At 41.2% G+C, this 20,129-nt stretch overlaps 1 protein-coding gene across 3 annotated transcripts; it reads left to right on the top strand.

Annotated features, from left to right (window-relative positions):
- The first annotated feature begins 1,680 nt into the window (after positions 1-1,680).
- uso1 (USO1 vesicle transport factor) lies at positions 1,681-18,825 on the top strand. Of its 3 annotated transcripts, XM_084006164.1 has the most exons (26): positions 1,681-1,927; positions 3,518-3,604; positions 4,548-4,612; positions 4,750-4,826; positions 5,079-5,090; positions 5,380-5,433; positions 6,869-6,969; positions 7,059-7,161; positions 7,335-7,390; positions 7,814-7,934; positions 9,303-9,481; positions 9,567-9,707; positions 9,793-9,881; positions 9,975-10,129; positions 10,298-10,503; positions 13,301-13,411; positions 13,541-13,659; positions 14,019-14,200; positions 14,300-14,421; positions 14,527-14,665; positions 15,214-15,374; positions 16,113-16,169; positions 16,551-16,649; positions 16,737-16,841; positions 17,014-17,229; positions 17,949-18,825. In XM_084006164.1, exons 1-26 carry the CDS (start codon positions 1,862-1,864, stop codon positions 18,021-18,023), a joined length of 2,898 nt encoding a protein of 965 aa, XP_083862290.1. In that variant the 5' UTR covers positions 1,681-1,861; the 3' UTR covers positions 18,024-18,825. The 3 variants fall into 3 exon arrangements, with proteins under 3 accessions (XP_083862290.1, XP_083862291.1, XP_083862292.1); XM_084006165.1 differs by lacking the exon at positions 5,079-5,090; XM_084006166.1 differs by lacking the exons at positions 5,079-5,090; positions 5,380-5,433.
- Positions 18,826-20,129: the final 1,304 nt, after the last annotated feature.

Here is a 20,129-nt window from a genome sequence, read left to right as displayed (position 1 = left end):
CGGCCCCTTGTCTGTGCACGTAAGCCCCTGCTCCGACTGGATACTGGAGAACATAATAAGGCCTGAAGGGCAGATGGAGGACATCAGGGTGCTTTCGTCCTGGCTTATAGACAGAGATCAGAGGTGGAGGGGTGGTGTTCAAAGGATCATCAGTGAAAGTAACAATCTGACATGGAGGGTTGTCATTTCTTATCTTAGCAGCAACAGTTTCTTTTGCAAAGGACCCTGAGAAAAAAGGCAAAGCAACATTATTTGGCATCAATGGCTGGATTCAATTCAACCATGTGACTCTCAAATTGCAGTACTGAGAAACAAATGCATCACATACCTTGTTTGCCCTTTCCTGAAGCTTCACGTTGATAGTTGGCAAGGTTATGCCTAACAGGAAGAGCTCCTTGAAGAAAAGGCAAATTATGCATCCATTCATTTTGTTTATTAATTTTAGTTATGAGCAATTACCTCCCCTCACCAAGAAAATATTGACCAGACATTAAAAAAATATGTTTTAAATTAATGATACATTTTGGGATATATATTCAATGTTAAGATTATATTTTAATACTTAGTTTGAAGCTTTTCAGACTTTGTCTTACTCTCCATAGATTTTTATTTCTCAGTATGAAGCTCTAAACGCAGCATTGAAGCCCTGTACAAAAAATCAATTCTAGTGAGGAAATAGTAAATACATTTTGGTTTTCTTAAATGTAACAATTAAATCATTTTTTAATATATTAAGTCTAAATATTGTGGAGAATTTACAGTCCCTGCACGTAAATTGTATACTTTCCATCTATCTTCTGTACAATATTCAAAATGATGTAAAATAATGATGGCTGAAATAAGTCTTACCTGTGTTTATTATCTGTGAGCACAGAATGAAAATCAGACCTCCTGGAATTATCAGGTCCATCACTGACAGAAAGTGTTTCTGAAGACCCTCCGAGAAGCCTTTTAAAACAAGGGCCCACACCTTATTTGTTTTGTTAACTCATTTTTGTTGTGACTCAGGTGTTGCTTCACGCTTTGCTGTAATCATCATTTATATAATCATACTGGATTGCATCACTTTATCAACATAATCTTAATCACTTTAATTGCTGAGTGCACATGAATCAGCTTGTCTTGTTTTTCTTACATGTGCAGACACGGTTCACTTAGAAACCCTAATAATTCACATGCAGTTCTGATTACAAGTCTGTACTTTAACTTAAGTAACATTTTGAATTAATTTACTTGTAAAGTACATTCTGACCGTGGTATTTCTACCTTTACGTCAGTAAAGTATCCAAGTACTTTCCCCCACTGCCTTATAAAAGCCCTCATCGTTGAAAATGTAAATTATTAGATACATGCACTATTAAAATGCCTGTTTGTCTATCACATATAATATTATAATGATGTAATATATTATATATACTAAAATTGCACTGACTGTAAACACCTGCACTTCAGTAGAAGTATATAGTATTTTTGCATTAATATACATGATTCATCCATTCCTACTTTTGTGTTATATTTATCATAGTGATGAGCTGTATTATATATATATTTTTTGTTTAAGTGCATTATCCCTTACACACAGTAATCAATTACCTTTTCTCTCCCTTTAAATATGTGAACGTTGATCTGCTGATCAGCCACGTATCGCCACGTCTGCGCGCGTGCGCAGTGCCCTCACATTCGTGTTCCGGGGTCGACCAGTCAGTGTGTACACAGTGTAAAAAAAGAAAAATCATCATTGTGTTACCTATATGTCTTTTCTGTTCGCTTAGTTATTACGCGGGTCACTGAGAGGGGAGGCCGAGTTGTTCCTCCAGAAGGAGAGACGCTTTGAACACGGCACCGAGAGGACGGCGTGAAGATGAACTTCTTCAGAGGAGTGATCGGTGGGCAGGCAGCCGGGCCGCAGCCGACCGGAGCGGAAACGGTAGGAGACCAGCCCGGCTAGCTGCGGCTAGCTAACGTTTCCACCTCTCCCGAGAAACGGAGACCACTCACACGTCAGCATTAAAGCCCATGTGTTGTTTAAATACCGAGGGTACATTATTGTTCCCTAAAACACACACAGAAAGACACGTTAAGAGTCTCGGGCCTCCCTTAATCAAAGCAACGAGCTAGTTAGCAAGCTAACTAGCTAAAGTAGCATATCTGTCAGTCAGAAGCAGCATTTCTGTCTGACAGAGCGAGCAGCTGTCTTCTCTGCGTATGGCTGTAAGCTAATGAATGGGGAAAATTAACCAAAGAAAACGGACTATGAGGAGTATCGGCTGTCTACAATACATGTGACGAATAATACAGAAGCTACATCAAAATCCACTGTGTAGAATATAATTAAATGGCCATTTCTGTGTGTCCAGTCTCCTATATTCTGGATATAAACGGATAGAGATTAGAAAGGGTTATCTTCTCAGATCATTGCAAATAAATGGACGATTCAAATGCTATGTAAATGGTAAAAAAACGCCTTCACCCACTGTGGAGATGTTTAATACAAGGAAAAGCAAACCATCTTCTCCACACATTGGAGGGCAGCAGGCTGTAAATGAAGGTGGCTGATTTTAACAGCTGACCTACAAACATACATTGCCAGAACAGCAAACCCTTTTAAAGATCAAGGTAATGTGTCATATTTAGATGGGAATATCAATATGATCCTGGATTAGAGTTAATTAGTACCACATAAGAAAATAGGGCTTCTTCTCTGGCCTTTGTCATGTAGATCTGCAACTAACGGTTACTTTCATTACAGATTAATCTGCTAAGTGGCTTCTCAATTGGTTGGTCATTGGTTAGTAAAAGTGAAACGGCTTCAAGGTGCTTGTATTGTTAAGCACACAAAAATATGCAGTGGGATATGAGATGTATGCGGACTATTGCAGGCATCGCTGGAGTGTAACCGCCACATAATCAGATCTCTGTCTGTAGACATTCTTCTTCTGGCTGTTTTTAAAGAGGCAATGTGTCCCTCCTGCACAATACAGTCATCAAGAAACTGTGAAATGTTCATATCATTGCTGTCTTTCACACAAGTGAGATTTAAAGAGAAGTCTAACTCAACGCTAATCTGCCCTTTTGAGTTAGAATTTTTTTTTTTTTGCAGTCAATTCACAATTTTATCAATTGGATCTTGTGCCATTCTACATGTAGCGTTCTTTGGGATTGAAGGTCCTTGCCATTTTCCAGAGACGGTGGAGTAATTCTGTCCTAGAGCAGTGTTTCCCAGGGTTTTTTTTGGCTCCTTAAATTAAAATAATGTGGCATATGTCACCGGTTCAATTTTTAACCTAAGAACCTTTTTCCTTGGTAAAAACTAAACAAAGATTAGCGAAAAATGTAGGTATTTAACAGAAAGCTAATATTTGTGCAAAAAACAAAGAAACTGAAGTACTCTGACGTATAAAGGATCATCACTTCCACTGATCTGCAAAGTTCTCCAGTGATTAAGACGTATAAATCCACCTTCTCTCGGCTGTATATGAGGCATACAAGAAATAAATGATGATACCTCTCTTGACAGATCCAGAAGTTGTGTGACCGGGTCGCCTCGTCGACGCTCCTAGAAGACCGCAGAGATGCTGTCCGGGCTCTTAAGTCCCTCTCTAAGGTATAGTACAGAATAAGGTTATTGGAAACGGGTGCAGTAGAAATAATAATGTCTTTACCAAAACTGTTTGAGACAGATGATCATTTTGGAGTCTGCAGCTCTGCCAAATCGTGTTGGTTTTACTTATCATTTATTTCAATTTGGTGGACAATATACTGGAAGCACCTCTCAGTATAAAAACCTTAAAGGTTGGATTTATTGCAGGACTGTTGTATATGGCTGTTATAAACTGGCAACTTTTTTATTCAAGTGCATATTAACTAATGTACATTAGTAGCTGTCGACAAAGGAGGAAATAGCTGTGGAATGAAATCCCTGTTGCGCTGCATTTAGTATCATGAAAATGAACTGGGACATTTGTGAATGTTTTCTCCTCTGTCCCACTGTCATGGATAAAGCTCTCATCTGTCAAACTGCTGATTAAAATGAACTAATCATTGACATAAACCTCTCCAAAGCCACCTCCCATAGACAGTTCCGGTACAGGCTGCCACATCAACCATGAGTAATGAGTTTATCAGGCATGAATAAGGGTTTAGGAGCGACGGGGTTGCACATTAACACAGTAGTTGTGTCAGTCCGAGTGAAAAAGCACAAATGCTTCCTGTATTTTGTACGACATTTATGATTGTTATATATATCTTTGTCCACATGGATTGAAATGTCTTTATTTGGTTTAAATGTCTTGTCCTTTCAACAGTGGATCATTGCTCTTATGAGTATTATTGAAATACATTTAACATATGCAGAACAAACTTGAAAACAGTTCTTCTAAGTCACATCCTCTATTTGCCTGCATCTCTTTTATTGATCACAAAATTCAAATGCTGTTTATGCATCATTATAAATCGACATTTGACATTATAAATTGACGAGACTTCGACTTGTATTGTCGTTGAAGGGTGATTTACAAATTAACTCCCCGACCATTTATCTTTTGCAGAAATATCGCATGGAAGTCGGCTCACAGGCGATGGATCACTTGATTAACATCCTGCAAACTGACAGGTTTGTTTATGCAGTGTTTGTGTTTTTGTTTGGTCATGTAGTCCTAAAAAAAAAGAGCTTTGTGTTTTGTTGAGCTCAAGTTGATGATAAAGCCTGTGTTTTCATTACCACTCTGCTTCTCCCTGCTACTTGAACAGGTCTGACTCTGAAATCCTTGGCTATGCTTTGGACACGCTGTACAACATTATCTGCAATGACGAGGAGGAAGAGCAAGGTAATAAACTATTAGGACTATAAATTATTAGGAAATTCATGTCAAATTATCGTTTGAAGATCATTCCTCCTAATTATTTGGCTGCTGTAAACAATGACTGAGCCATAGTTTTGTTTTGCATGTATGGAGGAGTCAAATTCAAGTCAAGTGGACAGCAATGAATTTGAATTTCCCTCCTCTGTACACTGATAATGACTGGCTTCGTGTAAAGGTTCTCGTCTCTCTTTTGTCTTCCATGATTTAACCCTACAGATGAATCAGAAGGTAAAACTCTCTGACTGTGCATGATGCCATCCCCCTCCCCCCCCTCCCTCTTAAACAGCAGCACTTACAAAGCATCGTTCTTGGTTGGGTTGTGGGAAAAGAGCACATTTATAGTCTCGTTTACGCACTGGTGCAGTATGCAGATGGTATTAAAAGCTTTGTTTTGGTTGTTGTCATGGCTTATCTTTGCAAGAATCGCTCAGCTGATTCTACACTTGTTCAGTGGTTGAAATGAAAGCTAGCTTCTGGGTGAGGCTTTAAACTTCCCCTCCCCCCCCTGCCCTCGCAGATGCAGTAACCCCTATCTCTGCTTCAGGGAAGCATAAGAATGTTTCCATGCCTGGTCAGTACTTAAATCAAGCTATCTCTGCTGTAGTTATAGCACTGCTATTTAACTAACTTCACTAAAATCACTTGGCTCTGGAAAAATGACTGGAAGCTGTTTGGGTGGTGACATGAATGCTCCACTAATACCATCACATCCCCAAACCTCTGTCTTCTAATGTCATTTCTCATTGCTCATTTGTTACCCTCACATTTTAACACCTGGTTCTTTTTGCACTGTTTAAATTATATGCTTTATTTTTGTTTGCTTCTGTTCACCCAAATGAAAAAAAAAAACAATTCCTCACCTTCCTGTCATGGTATCTAGCTTTTTGTTTTGAGATCTGTGGATTGTTCATAATTGGGGCACAGTTTTCTTCAAAGTCATATTTCCACCTGCATTTATTGATTTTGCTTTGCTCCTGTTACAAAGCCGTTATGAAGAACAGCGCCTATTTGCACACTGAGAGCATTTGCATACATTTAGAGTTGTGTTTCTGGCTATTGGCAAACAGTGCAGTATTCACACTCTGTCTAGCTTTAAACTCTCTCGATTTTGGTCTCAACCATTTGCCCCTTGAGCTGCTAAATGATCCACTATGTTCACTGGTTAGCAGCTAGCCCCTTCTGCCCCAGAGTACAGTGAGTTTATCAGAGCAGCTGGAAGCAGCTATCTGCTGTCACCAAAACATTCACAGCTGGAAAAAACGAAACTATTAGCTAAAAAAAGTTCTGTAGATGACTGTGTGTTCTTCTCTACAAATGACCCTTTTCACATTACTCATTCAATCAATTGTTGATATAAAGATATTTATCATTTCAGTAGTTAATTCAATTTTCCAATTCTACATCACTGTTTGGAGTGAAAGAATACATCTTAGAGATTGATACATCAAAAACATGGATAAATGCATCTGGCACTACTTGTTTTACTAATTATTACTAGGTGTGTATACTCTTACTCTGTGTGCAGTGGTGTTACTAACCAGCTGGTCACACTAAGGCCCCGTCCATACGAAGACTTGGTGCGTTTCGGCCAGCCGTCCATACGGATCCGGCGTTTTCGCTGCCTGAAGCTCTTAGCTCATCCAACATTAAATGTTTATTCCACAGTAACACCACTGAGACAACCCTCTTCTCCCTCCCATCCAGCTGTCCTCTCATCTATGTGTCACCCTTTTATTTTTTTTTCCCCCCAGAAGGCGTGTTCACAAGTATCACCCTGAGCATGTGCACATTTCTTGAATGGCTTTACATATTCCTTCTAAAGTCATTATTCAATAACAGAAAACCACCAGTGATTTAAAAACTCTGGGAAAGTTTTGAGAAGTTGCAAATCCGATTATTATCGCTGTCTCACTCAGGCTGAATGCTATGAACAACCCCGACTGGTTCCCCCACTGGACTCCTGTGTCGGAGACACTACAAACTTTGCTGTTTATTCTCCTTCACAGATGAGGCCACCCAGAAGCAGGCGGATGACCTGGGTGCCCAGTTCACAGACCAGTTTGTTCAGGACGCCGAACATGTGACTCTGCTTCTCAATCTGTTGGAGGTACTGAGCCGTTTCTGCTGCAGTGGCGGCACGTCTGTTTTATTGCATTCGCCTTAACAACTGCCTGACTGTATTCGTGTGATTTTCAGGAGTTTGACTTCCATGTACGTTGGCCCGCGGTGAAGCTGTTGACTGCTCTCCTGAAGAATCAGGGTGTCCAGGTCCAGGGTATCATTCTGGTCAGCCCCATGGGTGAGCTTCTTCTCTCCACATCAGATCAAACTTGCTTTGTGATATCTATATCTTTTTACTGAGAGCGTCTGTACTAGAGCAGTTGGCAATTCACATCAAAAGCTGAGGCAATTTGTCAAAAAGAGGACCTCTCCTTCAACGAGTATTTTTTTTATCTCCGTTTCCATTTGTAGGCGTTTCCAGACTGATGGACCTATTGGCAGACTCTAGAGAAGTCATTCGCAACGATGTGAGTACTCGTCCCTGCTGTCGCGTTCAAACCAACTTTAGCTCCGTGTGAAAAATGCAGCCCTCTCATTCATTTAAAAGAGGCCAGTCCAACCATTTGTAAAGACATCTGGCAAGGCACTGCATTCACCAGTCGTATGTACATTTAAGCGCACATTCGTGGTGGATTACATTGTAATATGTCACAACGAAAGGTGAAATAATTGCAGTCGTGGTGACTTTCCAGAGTTAAAAATCTTGTCAAGAGTTTGATAACAGCTGTGCAGTGTGTTGGCATCTGAGAAGCCATCAAACTCATTTGTTACTGAAAGTAGATTGTATTTCCTGTCTAACCGGTGCCCGAGAGGCTGAGGGCGCTAAGTGTTTGACGCAGCTGTCATTATCAGATGTGTGACAACCTTTTTTTTTTTCTCGCTTCCAACAGGGCTTGTTGTTGCTTCAACAGCTGACCAAAAGCAACGCTGCCATTCAGAAAATTGTTGCATTTGAAAATGCTTTTGAGCGTCTCCTAGATATCATCACAGAAGAGGGCAGCAGCGATGGAGGTAAAAGGATTTCAAGATTTGGAACTATCTGTCCCTCAAAACTAGGGATGCACGATATTGATTTTTTGAAGCCGATACCGATATCGATAACTTTCTGCTCCTCGGGACCGATACCGATACCGATAACCGATAATATTGTTATTCGTTTTTGAATGTATATTCAGATCAAATTCAGGTCAAAAACACTAATGACTAAGCTTAGGTAGATTTAGCATAGCTTTGCCTTTTACCAAACACCTAACCAGATGTATCACAGTGACATGATAATTATTACTATGAACAAAAGAAAGCCAAGAACAGTTTTGACTCTTCAATAAAATGACAATATTTATTTTTTTCAAATAAATATGTAAGTGAGTCAGTCAGTCAATGACAACTTTCCCTGAGCAGCATGGGATATGCACACACAAGTGCTGCTACATTAAACTGTTGGTCCTGATCCACACAGAAATGTAAACTACGGTAATAGGCAGAAATATCAGCAAAGCAACAGCCACTACTGCGGATGTGATCCCCTCCATTCAAGCGCTGACGCGACTGCTAAAACAAACGTTACCAACAGACCACGGAGTGAAAACATCAAAGGAAACCCCGTTAAAAGCAGTGGAAACGAGTTTTGGTGACATCGAGGAAAAGCCACTGTATTATCTCTCAACTATATTGGACCCGAGGTACAAGGACCGCTACTTCACCCGTGCATCAAAACGCTAAACTACGGGCTCGCTGCTTCTTTAGCGGCGCCGGCGTCTTCATACGCTTTTAACACACCGTCGTAGCGATGGTGATGTGCGAGGTGACTTTTAAGGTTGGATGTATTAAAGCTCGATGCCTTTTTCCCTCCTCTTGGAACTTCTGCATTGCATTTGTTACAAATGGCAAACGATTCAGTTTCCTCAGAAACTTTGAAGTAGTCCCACAGTACAGACGCCATGCGTGTTTGTTTACTAGTCTTCCTCCTCCACTCGCTCGCAGCCTCTACGTCACAGCCAGGCATGAGAAGGGAGCGCTCGATTTGTGGATTAACTCCCTCCTCCGAAACCTGTGATACCACAGTAACCACATCACATGCTAAACGGGAGGCGCCTAGAAAAAAACTAACGTCCCTCATCCCAATCCACCCGCTGTTTTAACACAAACATCCTATCTTCGGATTATCGGAGGTATTAATAATTGTATCGGATTTATCGGGTTGACGTCATAATTCCTATTATCGGGCCGATAATTATCGGTCCGATAATTATCGTGCATCCCTACTCAAAACAGAATTAATGCTACAAAATTTAAATACGATCTCATTTTTTGTTCATCAAAGATTATTGCTTTTCTTGTGAGATGCATCCTGATGCACATCCATTTCCTTCTGTGCAGGCATTGTGGTGGAGGACTGTTTGCTGCTACTGCTCAACCTGCTGAAGAACAACAGCTCCAATCAGAACTTCTTCAAGGAGGGCTCCTACATTCAGAGGATGAAGCCCTGGTTTGAGGTCGGCGACGATAACTCTGGCTGGTCTGCACAGAAAGTCACCAACCTCCACCTCATGCTGCAGGTAAATGCAGAACAGTGTTGCCTTGACCTATTTACAGATTTAAACACTCTTTTTGCTATAATCCCGCACAATGTTCTGTTCCCAGTTGGTGCGAGTCATGGTATCTCCGGTGAACTCACCTGGAGCTACAGCCAGCTGCCAGAAGTCTATGTACCAGTGTGGTCTGCTGCAGCAGCTGTGCACCATCCTCATGGCCACCGGTGTGCCTGCTGACATCCTCACCGAGGTAATGGCGAAAAACGTGCGACCCAATACAGAGAACAGCTCCTTTTGAGACATCCTGCATTCAAGCTTGTGCTCTTCTCTTTCAGACCATCAACACTGTGTCAGAGGTCATCAGAGGCTCACAGGTCAACCAGGACTACTTTGCATCTGTTAACGCTCCTTCAAACCCACCGAGGTAAGACGCAACCCGTGACCCGGTACATTAAATCCCCCGTGTCCTCCAGATAGTAAACTTTCTCTCTGATCTCTCTTCTTCTTCCGTCCGTAGACCAGCCATCGTAGTGCTGCTCATGTCCATGGTGAATGAGAGACAACCGTTTGTGCTTCGCTGTGCAGTCCTCTACTGTTTCCAGTGTTTCCTGTACAAAAACCAGAAGGGACAGGGGGAGATTGTGGCTACGCTGCTGCCCTCCACCATTGATGGTCAGTTACACTTAAAGTTATCACAATAAAGCTCAGTTTTCTCAAGTGTAAATCACTGAATGGGGTACAGTTGTACCAGAATTGAGATGGATGGTTCGTTCTGCCCTCGGGTTTATTCATGTATTTATAACTATTTTGTCTCACTGTTTAATTTTCCTTTTTCTTCAGCCAACTCCATCTCAGCGGGGCAGCTGCTGTGTGGAGGCCTGTTCTCAGCAGATTCTCTGTCCAACTGGTGTGCCGCTGTGGCCTTGGCTCATGCCCTGCAGGACAACCTCACCCAGAAGGAGCAGCTGCTGAGGGTCCAACTGGCCACCAGCCTGGGAAAGCCCCCGGTCTCCCTGCTGCAGCAGTGCACCAACATCCTCTCCCAGGTAAGACGGTAACAGTGACACTTAGCTGCTGGAAACGAGACAGGTCTTGTGTGTCTTAGTAGGGAGCGTTCTTTTGGCATGCAAAGGTTAATACTGAAGTGTCAACAACAGTGACTAGAACAGTGTCACATTATTGTGGTTTTGCAGGGAGATAAGATCGTCCGGCGGGTAAGTAACGTGTGTCTGTGTTGTGAGTGTTTGGGCGGCACCTCTGCTGGTTATTTTGGCTTGGCATCTGTAGTAGCGGTCTCGTTCGCCCAGATGTTTGGGGATCTCGCTTCCCTTTAACACTTTACTTACAATTCTTTCATGCCTAACTTATGGCTGCGGCCCCTGTTCTTCCTCATTCGGGTGCCACACGGGTGCATTCGTACCCACAGTTTTGAAAGCTCTAGTTGCTCTCACTGTGTTCACTAGTGGGGACGGACACAAGAGAGGTTCAGAGAAAAGGGACACAGCAGTTTTTTGTGGTTTTGTTATCCTAACACCTGCTTGGAGCTGTGACTCTGGTCCGTTTGCTGTAATACAAGCCCTTATCTTTGTGTTCAGGAAGTGGGCTGCAGCAGGTTTTGGGTCTTTTCCTGTCCAAATGAGAGAGCTCCTCTCTTGTTTGTCTGGTTCTCTTTTTTTTTACATGTACCTGCCAGAAGCTTCTCATAGTTTATGTTTTGTGAGGATTGTTTAATTTTCACTCTGGATTCAGGTTGTTATAAAAACTGCTCAATCCAGAGTGGAAACAGAGGTTGAAACTATTCAGCCATACTTTCCAACTTTGCAATGGTAGTTTGGCAGTCTGCTAAAATGCATGGATTTACATGCACCTCCCTGTCATACTCCTTGCTTTTGACTAGCTTGGTCTCAAGTGAGGTGACCAGTTCTGGATCAGGGATATCTGGCCAGAAGTGATGAGGGGCTGCAGGAGCTTAACTGGGGTTGCAGCTGAATGTGTTCGGGGACAAGGCGTGGAGCTTGGATATCTCAAGGTAGCCCAGAATATAACTTGTTTATGTTGAAAGGAGAGAGCGGAGGTGGTTCAGACATTTGAACAGGTGGCATACTTCTGGTCTGGGAAGGGATTTCAAGGGAGTAGACCAGTTGAACCAAGCATTCATTCTTTTTGTTCCAGCCCCTATGAGCCCCCAGGCGGTTAAAATCAATCACCCACAGAAACGCATCGCACAATATATGATGTTTTTTTTTTGCAGAGGCCAACGCTTGTTCAATAATACTTGTGGTCCTTTTCCTGTCTTTTTTTTTTCTCTTCATTTTTGCTTTACGTCACATTTGGAGTCTAAATCGGAAAAGGTGATTTCCTAAGTTTTTGTAGCTTGTAATGCTGATAGGTTTCCCCCACACCTTCATTACTCAGATTCCCATACTTATTGCATTTTTCAATCATTTTCATTTCACTACAGGAAAGAGTTCTGCTCTTCTTAAAGCAAAATTTGCATTAAGTGTCAAAGCACCAGCTTATCAGCAGCCTTAAAGGTTCTCTATACGATTGTCAGAGCATTAATATAGCAGCAAACAACAATTTGCTATGTAAAGATATCGCGATATCGTAACGTCGACCTGAGCAGAGAATCAAGTTGCTTTCCCTCTGTGTGTATTGTGATCCAAGCGTCTCTGCAAGCACTGTTGCTGTTGTTTGTGCCGTTTGTGGTGTTCGCTCCTTGTTGAGTTGGTGGAGGGAATAGATATGCTCTGAATATCGCATTGAGCAGCTTTAACCTGCAGTGTAGAGTTAAGAGATTATATTCACTTTTGCACTGTTTTTATTCTGTTTTGGTTTTTATTATCTTGCATTCCAACACCATGAAAATCATCTTTTCTTTTTCTACAGCTGATTGACATATCATTTTCAATTGATTTACCAGCATAGGTTTCCTAAAAATGCAGCTAGAATCCAGGTTGAGGTCTGTTGCATATCTAAAAACTCTCTTACCCGTTTCCTGAAGCGGTTTTCATGGAAATGCATGATCCTTTTTATATCAACTCATTTATATTATTACAGTTCCTTTTTCATTTGTAAAAAGCACATTTAGTGGGTTTTGCCTTGCATGTGCTGATAGCTGGAAAATACAGTAAATTACAGTCATCATACCGTCTAAAGTCATCAGCCGCTTGCAAAATAAAAATTGCAAACAACAAACAAATTGTGGAATACCCAATGGCTAGATTTTGATTCATAATATATGAAACCATCCTTGTTTGAATATTTTGAATGTATTATTAATTTTGACTGTCATTGTTCTTTGTTTGATAACTTTATTAACAACTAATGGTTGACGTGATTGGAGTGCTCCTAATTCAGCTTTGATGAGTTTATTTAACCATTTCCCTACATTTGTTTGCAATTATCTCTCAACATGTCAGGATGGGAAGCACATTTGACTTATTGTTAGAATAATGCCAACAAAACGAATGCTTGCTGTAAGACCAACTCATAATCAAGCACTTCTCTTTGTTGCTATTTTATCAGCTCTTTTGTTTTTTACTTTTTCTTGTTTGAATTGAAGATATTGGCAATCATTTTGTTGGATTTTTTCTGCAAATTATAACCCGCTCTTTTAAAGCCATGACAAAAAAACTGTTGCTTATTTAATGTTCAAATTTACACCTAAACTAAAAGTCTATGACCAGGTTTCAAAAATCAAATTAATAGAAACTGATTCTTCATTGTCTCAACTCAGGATGTTATAATATCTTTAAAATAAGACATATTTGGACTCTCTTCAGCAGTTTTTTTCTGTCATTCAAGAAACACATGTTGACATTTTTTGTTTTTTCTCTACAGGGCAGTAAAGTGCAGACCAGGGTGGGTCTCCTCATGCTGCTGTGTACATGGATCAACAACTGTCCAATCGCTGTCACTCACTTTCTACACAATCAGGAGAATGTTCCCTTCGTATCCTTGAAGCAGCTCGCAAGCCATCCACCAATAATGCCAATATATGTGTGTATTTAGTCATAGTTTTTTTGGAACAAATTGGCAGCTTGTGTTGAATGAATCCTTGACCCGCTGTGACTCCGGCAGTTGACGGCACAGATCTCTGAGAACCTGGGAGAGGATGAACGGCTGGTACAAGGCCTGTGTGCACTGCTCCTCGGCATCTGCATCTATTACAACGACAACTCGCTGGAAAATTACACCAAGTAAGAAAATAACCCACATTAAAAACACATTTACATGAACTGCTGGAGTCTTATTAGTCTCTTTACTCTTGTACAATGCTTTGTGTTTAATAGTAATATTTGGGATAAGAAAGACAGCTAGACAAAGTAATGATTGTTCTTTTTTTACCTGATGCTTACGGGGGTTTTTGTCACACACATATAGTATATTAACATAAAAAAAAATGCATGATAAGTATTCAAGTATTTCCAGATGTACAGCCTACATTAGCCAAAGTTATGTAAATGCCCTAACTTGATAAAACAAAGGAAAGGAGACTGAAATCATGTCCGGACCGAGTCTTGTTTAAAACCTGCCCTGTAATTTCTCTGCTCCTCAGAGAGAAGCTAAAACAGCTCATCGAGAAGCGAATCGGAAAGGAAAACTTCGTCGAGAAGCTGGGCTTCATCACCAAACACGAGCTGTACTCGCGGGCGGCTCAGAAGCCGCAGCCGGTCTTCCCGTCTCCGGAGCAGATGCTGTTTGATCATGAGTTCACCAAGCTGGTCAAAGAACTGGAGGGTCAGTCAGATACAGTTCTGCACATCCAGTGATCGTTTACCTGCAGTTGCAAAGTTTAATTGTGTATTTACAAATGATTTGTCCCGCTGCTCTAAACAGGTGTGATCACCAAAGCAGTTCACAAATCCAGCGAGGAGGAGAAGAAGGAGGAGGAGGTGAAGAAGACATTAGAGCAACATGACAACATTGTAACTCAGTATAAAGAGCTGATCCGAGAACAGGTAAAAAAACAATTGCATTTTGCCTGTGGTTTGTTTTTCATTTGATGTTCGTATATTTGACGTACTCTTCTATCGACTGTTGTATTTCACTCGTTCGATTCTCAGGATGCTCAGATCCAGGAGCTGAAGGAGCAGGTAGCCTCCATGACGTCTCAGAGTGAACAGATGCAGACTACAGTCACCCAGCAGCTGTCCCAGATCCAGCAGCACAAGGATCAGTACAACATCCTCAAGCTAAAATTAGGTGGGTTGACCTCATTGTTGGACTAACAACAGCCGTTTTGTGTCCTCTAGAAAGAAATATTCCATTTCTGGTTTGTTAGCTTAATGAACAATAAGCATAATCATATTCTATCAATGATCATCTCCCGGTAGTATTGAGGAGGGGAAATGCCCACAAGCTCAGGGTGCTGGTGAGGATATATTTGAATTTAGGACAGAGCCAGGCTAGCGGATATCCTTGCTTTCAGTCTTTATGCTAAGCTAAGCTAACAATGTCCCAACTCTGGCGCCAGCCTTACTTGATGCACAGACATGAGAGTGACATCCATCTTTTCATCTAAAAAGTTAAACAGACTTGTTTACAGAAGCTCATATGGTCTAAAGCCTTCCCTTAATGTGATACTTTCTGGTAATAAAGCCACACTGATCATGTTGTTCTCAGATTTGTTTTAAATTCAGTATCATTCGGTCTATATCATCCGCAGTAACTGTTTTTAGACACTTTTATTTATAGATTTTCAGTGTAGAAAACAAAAAGAAAAACGTGTGTGTGTGTGTTTATAACTTCAGGTAAGGAGAGTCAGTCTAACAGCCAGGGAGACAGCTCTCAGGTGAACGGGCTGCAGACAGAGGAGCTCACTCAGCTCAGAGAGGAGATGGAGGAGCTCCGCAGGCAGCACACGCTCCTTCAGACGCAACTCGGTGACAAAGATGCACTCATCAACACCCTGGTTAGTACGATGTCTACGCACAGTGATTGTGCCTGTGTTTATGTGCGTGTGAAGGCTTCAAGTTGAGGTCGATGAGCTGTGCAAGAAAAACATTACACGCCCCTCCAGACGCAACTCGGTGACACCCTGGGGTGCGTTTCCCCAAACAGTAAACGGTCACTGTTCAAACAGCTGAATGTGACACAAAAACAGCGATTACCGTTCTCTGGTTGGATCCATACATACCATACAAACAGCAGGTAGACTTTGAATAATAAATGACATACACTGAACTGCAGATCACACCTTCACTATCATGGTAACAGCCAGACAACATTACAGTAACAGTCACCAACTACATCTTTCAGGCGAAACAAAGCAATTATATTTGGGGACTATAGGTGTGTTTGTCTTTGTAATTAATAGGCAACTTTGATGATTTAAATTACTTTTGAAGCAAAAACTAACATTTCCACGTTTCGGCTTCTTCAATGTGATGATTTTCTGCCTTTTATTTATATATATTTTATCATTGTAAATTGTATTTTGGACTGTTATTCTGACAAAACAAGACATTTAAAGACATCACAACTGATGACATTTTCCCCACAATTTTAGGAATAAGAAAAATTAATCGACAATGGAAAATAGTCATTAGTATTCTGAATACAATCCTACAATTCCAACTGTATGAGTTAGTTTAATTTGATCACGGTGAGAATGATACTGCATCACAAATGTGTTTTGTTTTCACTGTAGAAGTCGGAGACAACGGAAGGTTCAGAAGGAGGATCAGATAACACAGAACTGCTCAAGGTGGGATTCATCACTAATACACTTCTTTTTTTCCCAGATGGATGTATGTGTAAAGGATGAGCCTGGCATTATCTTATAGTTCTCTTCTCGTCAGCAAACCCTTCAACATAATGATCATAATGTATCAGACTGTGGAAACTTGCTCCTTGGGGGACAATAAAGTCTAAAGCCTTCATAATTGATCTGCCTGTTAATACTTCACTCAGCCCCGAGCTCATATACCAGGCTTAACACTAAATCTTTAATCCAAAGCATTTTTCGTATTTTCAATACCCAAAGCCCAGGTAGCGCTATCCGTATCTGGACTGAAAAAGTTAGCTCCCTCCAACCCTTACATGACGTGTAATTTTGCCATTTTTGTTTGATTTCTGTTTGTTGCAGGAGCTGGAGACTCTGAGGAGTCAGATTCAGGCCCAGTCGGCAGAAATCAACCAGATGAATACAGAGAGACAAGAGCTGCTCAGAAGGGCTGAAGCCGGGGTAAATATCATGCAAAATATCACAAATATATCACTTGGTACCTGACGGATACTGAATGACTCAACCTCCCGCTGGTTTTTGCCTCAGTCCTCTGATGCGGTCTCCAGCAGTGATGGCTCCGTAGACGCTGCCAAGATGGCTGAAGTAGAAAGCAGACTCGCAGCACAGACGACTGAGACGGAGAGACTCAAGGTGTGTGTGACTGACGCATCACTTTACCCTGATTTATTTCCAATATTCATACACTCGTTTTTTCCTAGCTTCTCATTATCCTATTGTATTTACGGCCCATTCTTTTCAACATCTACACCTTTTCCCCTGTCGCTTGCTCCTCTGTCCTCTCACTCTTCTTCGTTGGTTTCAGGGGGAGGCAAAAAGCTTGTTGGAGAGCCGGGCGGAGCTGGAACAGCAGCTGGCTTCTGCCACGAGCACGGTGGCCATCCTGCAGACGGAGAAAGAGAAGCTGCAGACGGAGGTGCAAGAGTCCAAGAAGGAGCAGGACGACCTGCTGATGCTGTTGGCAGACCAGGACCAGAAGATCCACGGCCTGAAAAAGAAACTTAAAGACCTGGGACAGACGGTAGACTATCAGTATTTTAGTTGTAACTCTGGTCCTCATCCTGTTACACACGGTCCAAACTTGTGCAGACTAGAGGTGGTTTTGGCAGGATGGTAAAATACGGGAGTAGAAAATATTGAAATAACATTTTAAATAACTGGACATCTGAATTAGTATTCATTACTGCTTTTTGTTAAATGTGTGGTTTTTTTAAAGGGGGTGACACACATTAGGATTTATGTCCCAAATAAACCCCTCTGCTATGTGCCATTAAAGACAATCATTTTATAATCTGCAAATTAGTTTGAGTGCAGAAGCAGCTAAATTCACAAGTTCAACTCACTTTGATGAGTTTCAGTCGCCTCCAGCTCTTCGTGCCCTCGTTTCTACATCCACCAAAATCATAAACTACCAAGTCCAGCTGTTGTTTCTACGTCAGTACCACAACTATACAAACCGTTATAGAGACTGGGAGTTATGGGTAAACTATAGGTTAGAGGATAACAATCTGACAAAGCAAAACAGAGAAAAGTGCATACATGTTGATTTGCATAAATGCCTTTTACAGAGGAAATGTCATGATCAGCTGGATTTATTAAAGCCCTTAGTAATCTCAAGGTCCGCTCCCAGTTTAACCAGTTGACTGTGGTGGTAGAATAGTAAGCATTCAGAATTTGTGTCCTGATCACTCGGCCGTGTTTCGTGTTTGCTATAGTTAGACTGTGACGCTTTCCCTGCAGGTGGACGATGAAGACGATCTGGACGGCAGGGACCAAACAGACGACGACTTCGAGGAGGATGAGGATGAGGACTAGAGGCAAAACACTGAAAGAAAAGAAGAAGAAGAAGAAGAAGAAGAAGAAGTAAAAAAGATGGGAATATTTGTCTGCCAACGGGCAAGAAAAAAAACATTGCAGAACCACACCTGAGAAACTGAAGAATAGGACTAATATATTGATGCGGTTTCTTTCTCCAGCTGCCATGCTATCATCGTTGTTTTCGTTACCTTCTTGTCACTTCACACGTACACCTTAGTTATTTGGACTTTCCTCCGAGGAATCACTTGTCGGGTGACGGCAGAAAAGATTTGAACATTGTCGGTGCAGTCATCTCGGTTACTTTAACCACCAGTTTTTTGCGAGGGATTTTTACCAGTCTTGTGTTTATTGTAATGTATTGTCACATAGTTTGTAATCCCCAGAATACAGGCTAGATTAATATTTGACACACAAGACATCTGGAAAATGTAGAGAGGATTTAGATGTGTAGCAAATATGCAACCGTAAACCCGATTTGATATTATTCTAATTTTCCTTAACATGAAACGATGCACCTACAGCATTAGGATCAGCTGCAACGTGTCACCATGCTGCATCCCCCCCCCCCATCAGTTCAAGTTCAGTGTATTACGGTATTCCAACACTCGTTCTCTTACACTTTGACAAAACAATCTAATCGCTCTACAATATGCTGCAAAAACACTGACAGAAAACATGTAAAGACAAAAAAAGGTATTTTTGCAACTTTTTGTCCAGTACTGGCATCCAGCTTCTGTATGATATTGTGTAACTTATCAGTTTATGAGCCACGTTGAAATGAATAAAGAATCTATCGGTCTGAATAGAGCGCTAATTGTAGATAAATTAAATTTTACTTAATCCACAATGAGACTTTTGTATTTGTCTTTTCAGGACCATTTGTCTGAATATAGGGTTGGATCACTTTAACAATATGAATACATATTGCATATGTTTACGTATCTTTCTGGCATGATGCAGGGAGCCTCAAGAGATGACAGGAAACCAGTGAGACCGCGTTGTGGTCGTCTTGACGCCACAGCCACCGTTGGTTTCTGATGCTCGCTGCTTCGGTTACATTTTGTTTGGTTCCGTGGTTTGATATGCAGCCCTTTGTGGTTAATAATCAAATAATAGACAGTATAATTATACAAGACATACAAGAAATAAACATGCATATTTATCTGCTGTTACAATATGACACTGTTTCATATGCAGCCAATTCCTCCAAACTGTCACCAAAACCTCTCCAGTCCAGTTTTTCATTTGTTGCTGAAAAACAATTCGTACCTTACAGTCTCCTAAAATATCGAGTTCTGGACGGCATACAAAGAAGAGTGAATCTTCAACTGGATTTGTTGGTTTCACCCTCCACTCCCCCAAATGTCCAAAAGGCCACACAGTGAAAATTGAAAATATGTTTTATTTTTGTCATAAAAAAAAAAACTCCTCTGGGAAAACTCACTTTGTTTATCCACACAGGGAGGCTGCAGGAACAAACCCTCCACTGTGTTGTGATGACAATCGTCTTTTTCTTTACAAGACAATTTGTCCAGCAGCACAAACCACAAGTGAGGAAACCTCTTGCGTGCAGCCTTTAACGTACGTTTTCTGTCTCAGCACCTGAGGCTCATAAGCTCATAAACTCGTCACACAGGACAGTTAGTTGTAAATCAAATGAACCAACGTGAGGGAATTCTTTTCCAACTGAAAATCAGTGAAACACAAATTATCTTCTTTGCCGGATAATAACTGGATCAATACGGTCTATCTTACAGGTTTTCTCTTTTTCTTCATAATTGAATGCATATGATGATTGACTGTGCAGTAGCTTTGTCATGTCCTTGATGGTCCTCCTGGTGGCCTCCCTGCTTCTATGGATCCTCTTGTGAGTCGGTGTTTCACCAGTGGGGGGCGACAAACGCCCTCAAATAAAGATGTGCACCAAACGTCACTCAAAAAACGACAAACTGGATTCTTTAAATACTTAAATGAAGGGATGGAAACAAGTTTGTGTTTAAAAAAAAAAAAAAAGTTCAAAAGAAACCTTAAAATGAATTAGACATGACTGTTGATGATTTGTAACAGTTAGGACTCCACTTCTCACCAGAGAGCAGAGAATCC

The sequence above is a fragment of the Eutrigla gurnardus genome (assembly GCF_963514095.1).
Source record: "Eutrigla gurnardus genome assembly, chromosome: 3".
Taxonomy (NCBI): Eukaryota; Metazoa; Chordata; class Actinopteri; order Perciformes; family Triglidae; genus Eutrigla; species Eutrigla gurnardus.
Note: the sequence above shows the minus strand (reverse complement) of the source record. Positions and strands in the feature narration are given on the sequence as shown.

What these genes read in the sequence shown, in the direction of transcription:
- uso1 (XM_084006164.1), top strand. Translation starts at nt 1,862, where the DNA reads ATGAACTTCTTCAGAGGAGTGATCGGTGGGCAGGCAGCCGGGCCGCAG. An exon ending in CTGAGACGGAGAGACTCAAG is followed by an intron (nt 16,842 to 17,013) that starts GTGTGTGTGACT and finishes CGTTGGTTTCAG; the next exon opens with GGGGAGGCAAAAAGCTTGTT. An exon ending in TTAAAGACCTGGGACAGACG is followed by an intron (nt 17,230 to 17,948) that starts GTAGACTATCAG and finishes CTTTCCCTGCAG; the next exon opens with GTGGACGATGAAGACGATCT.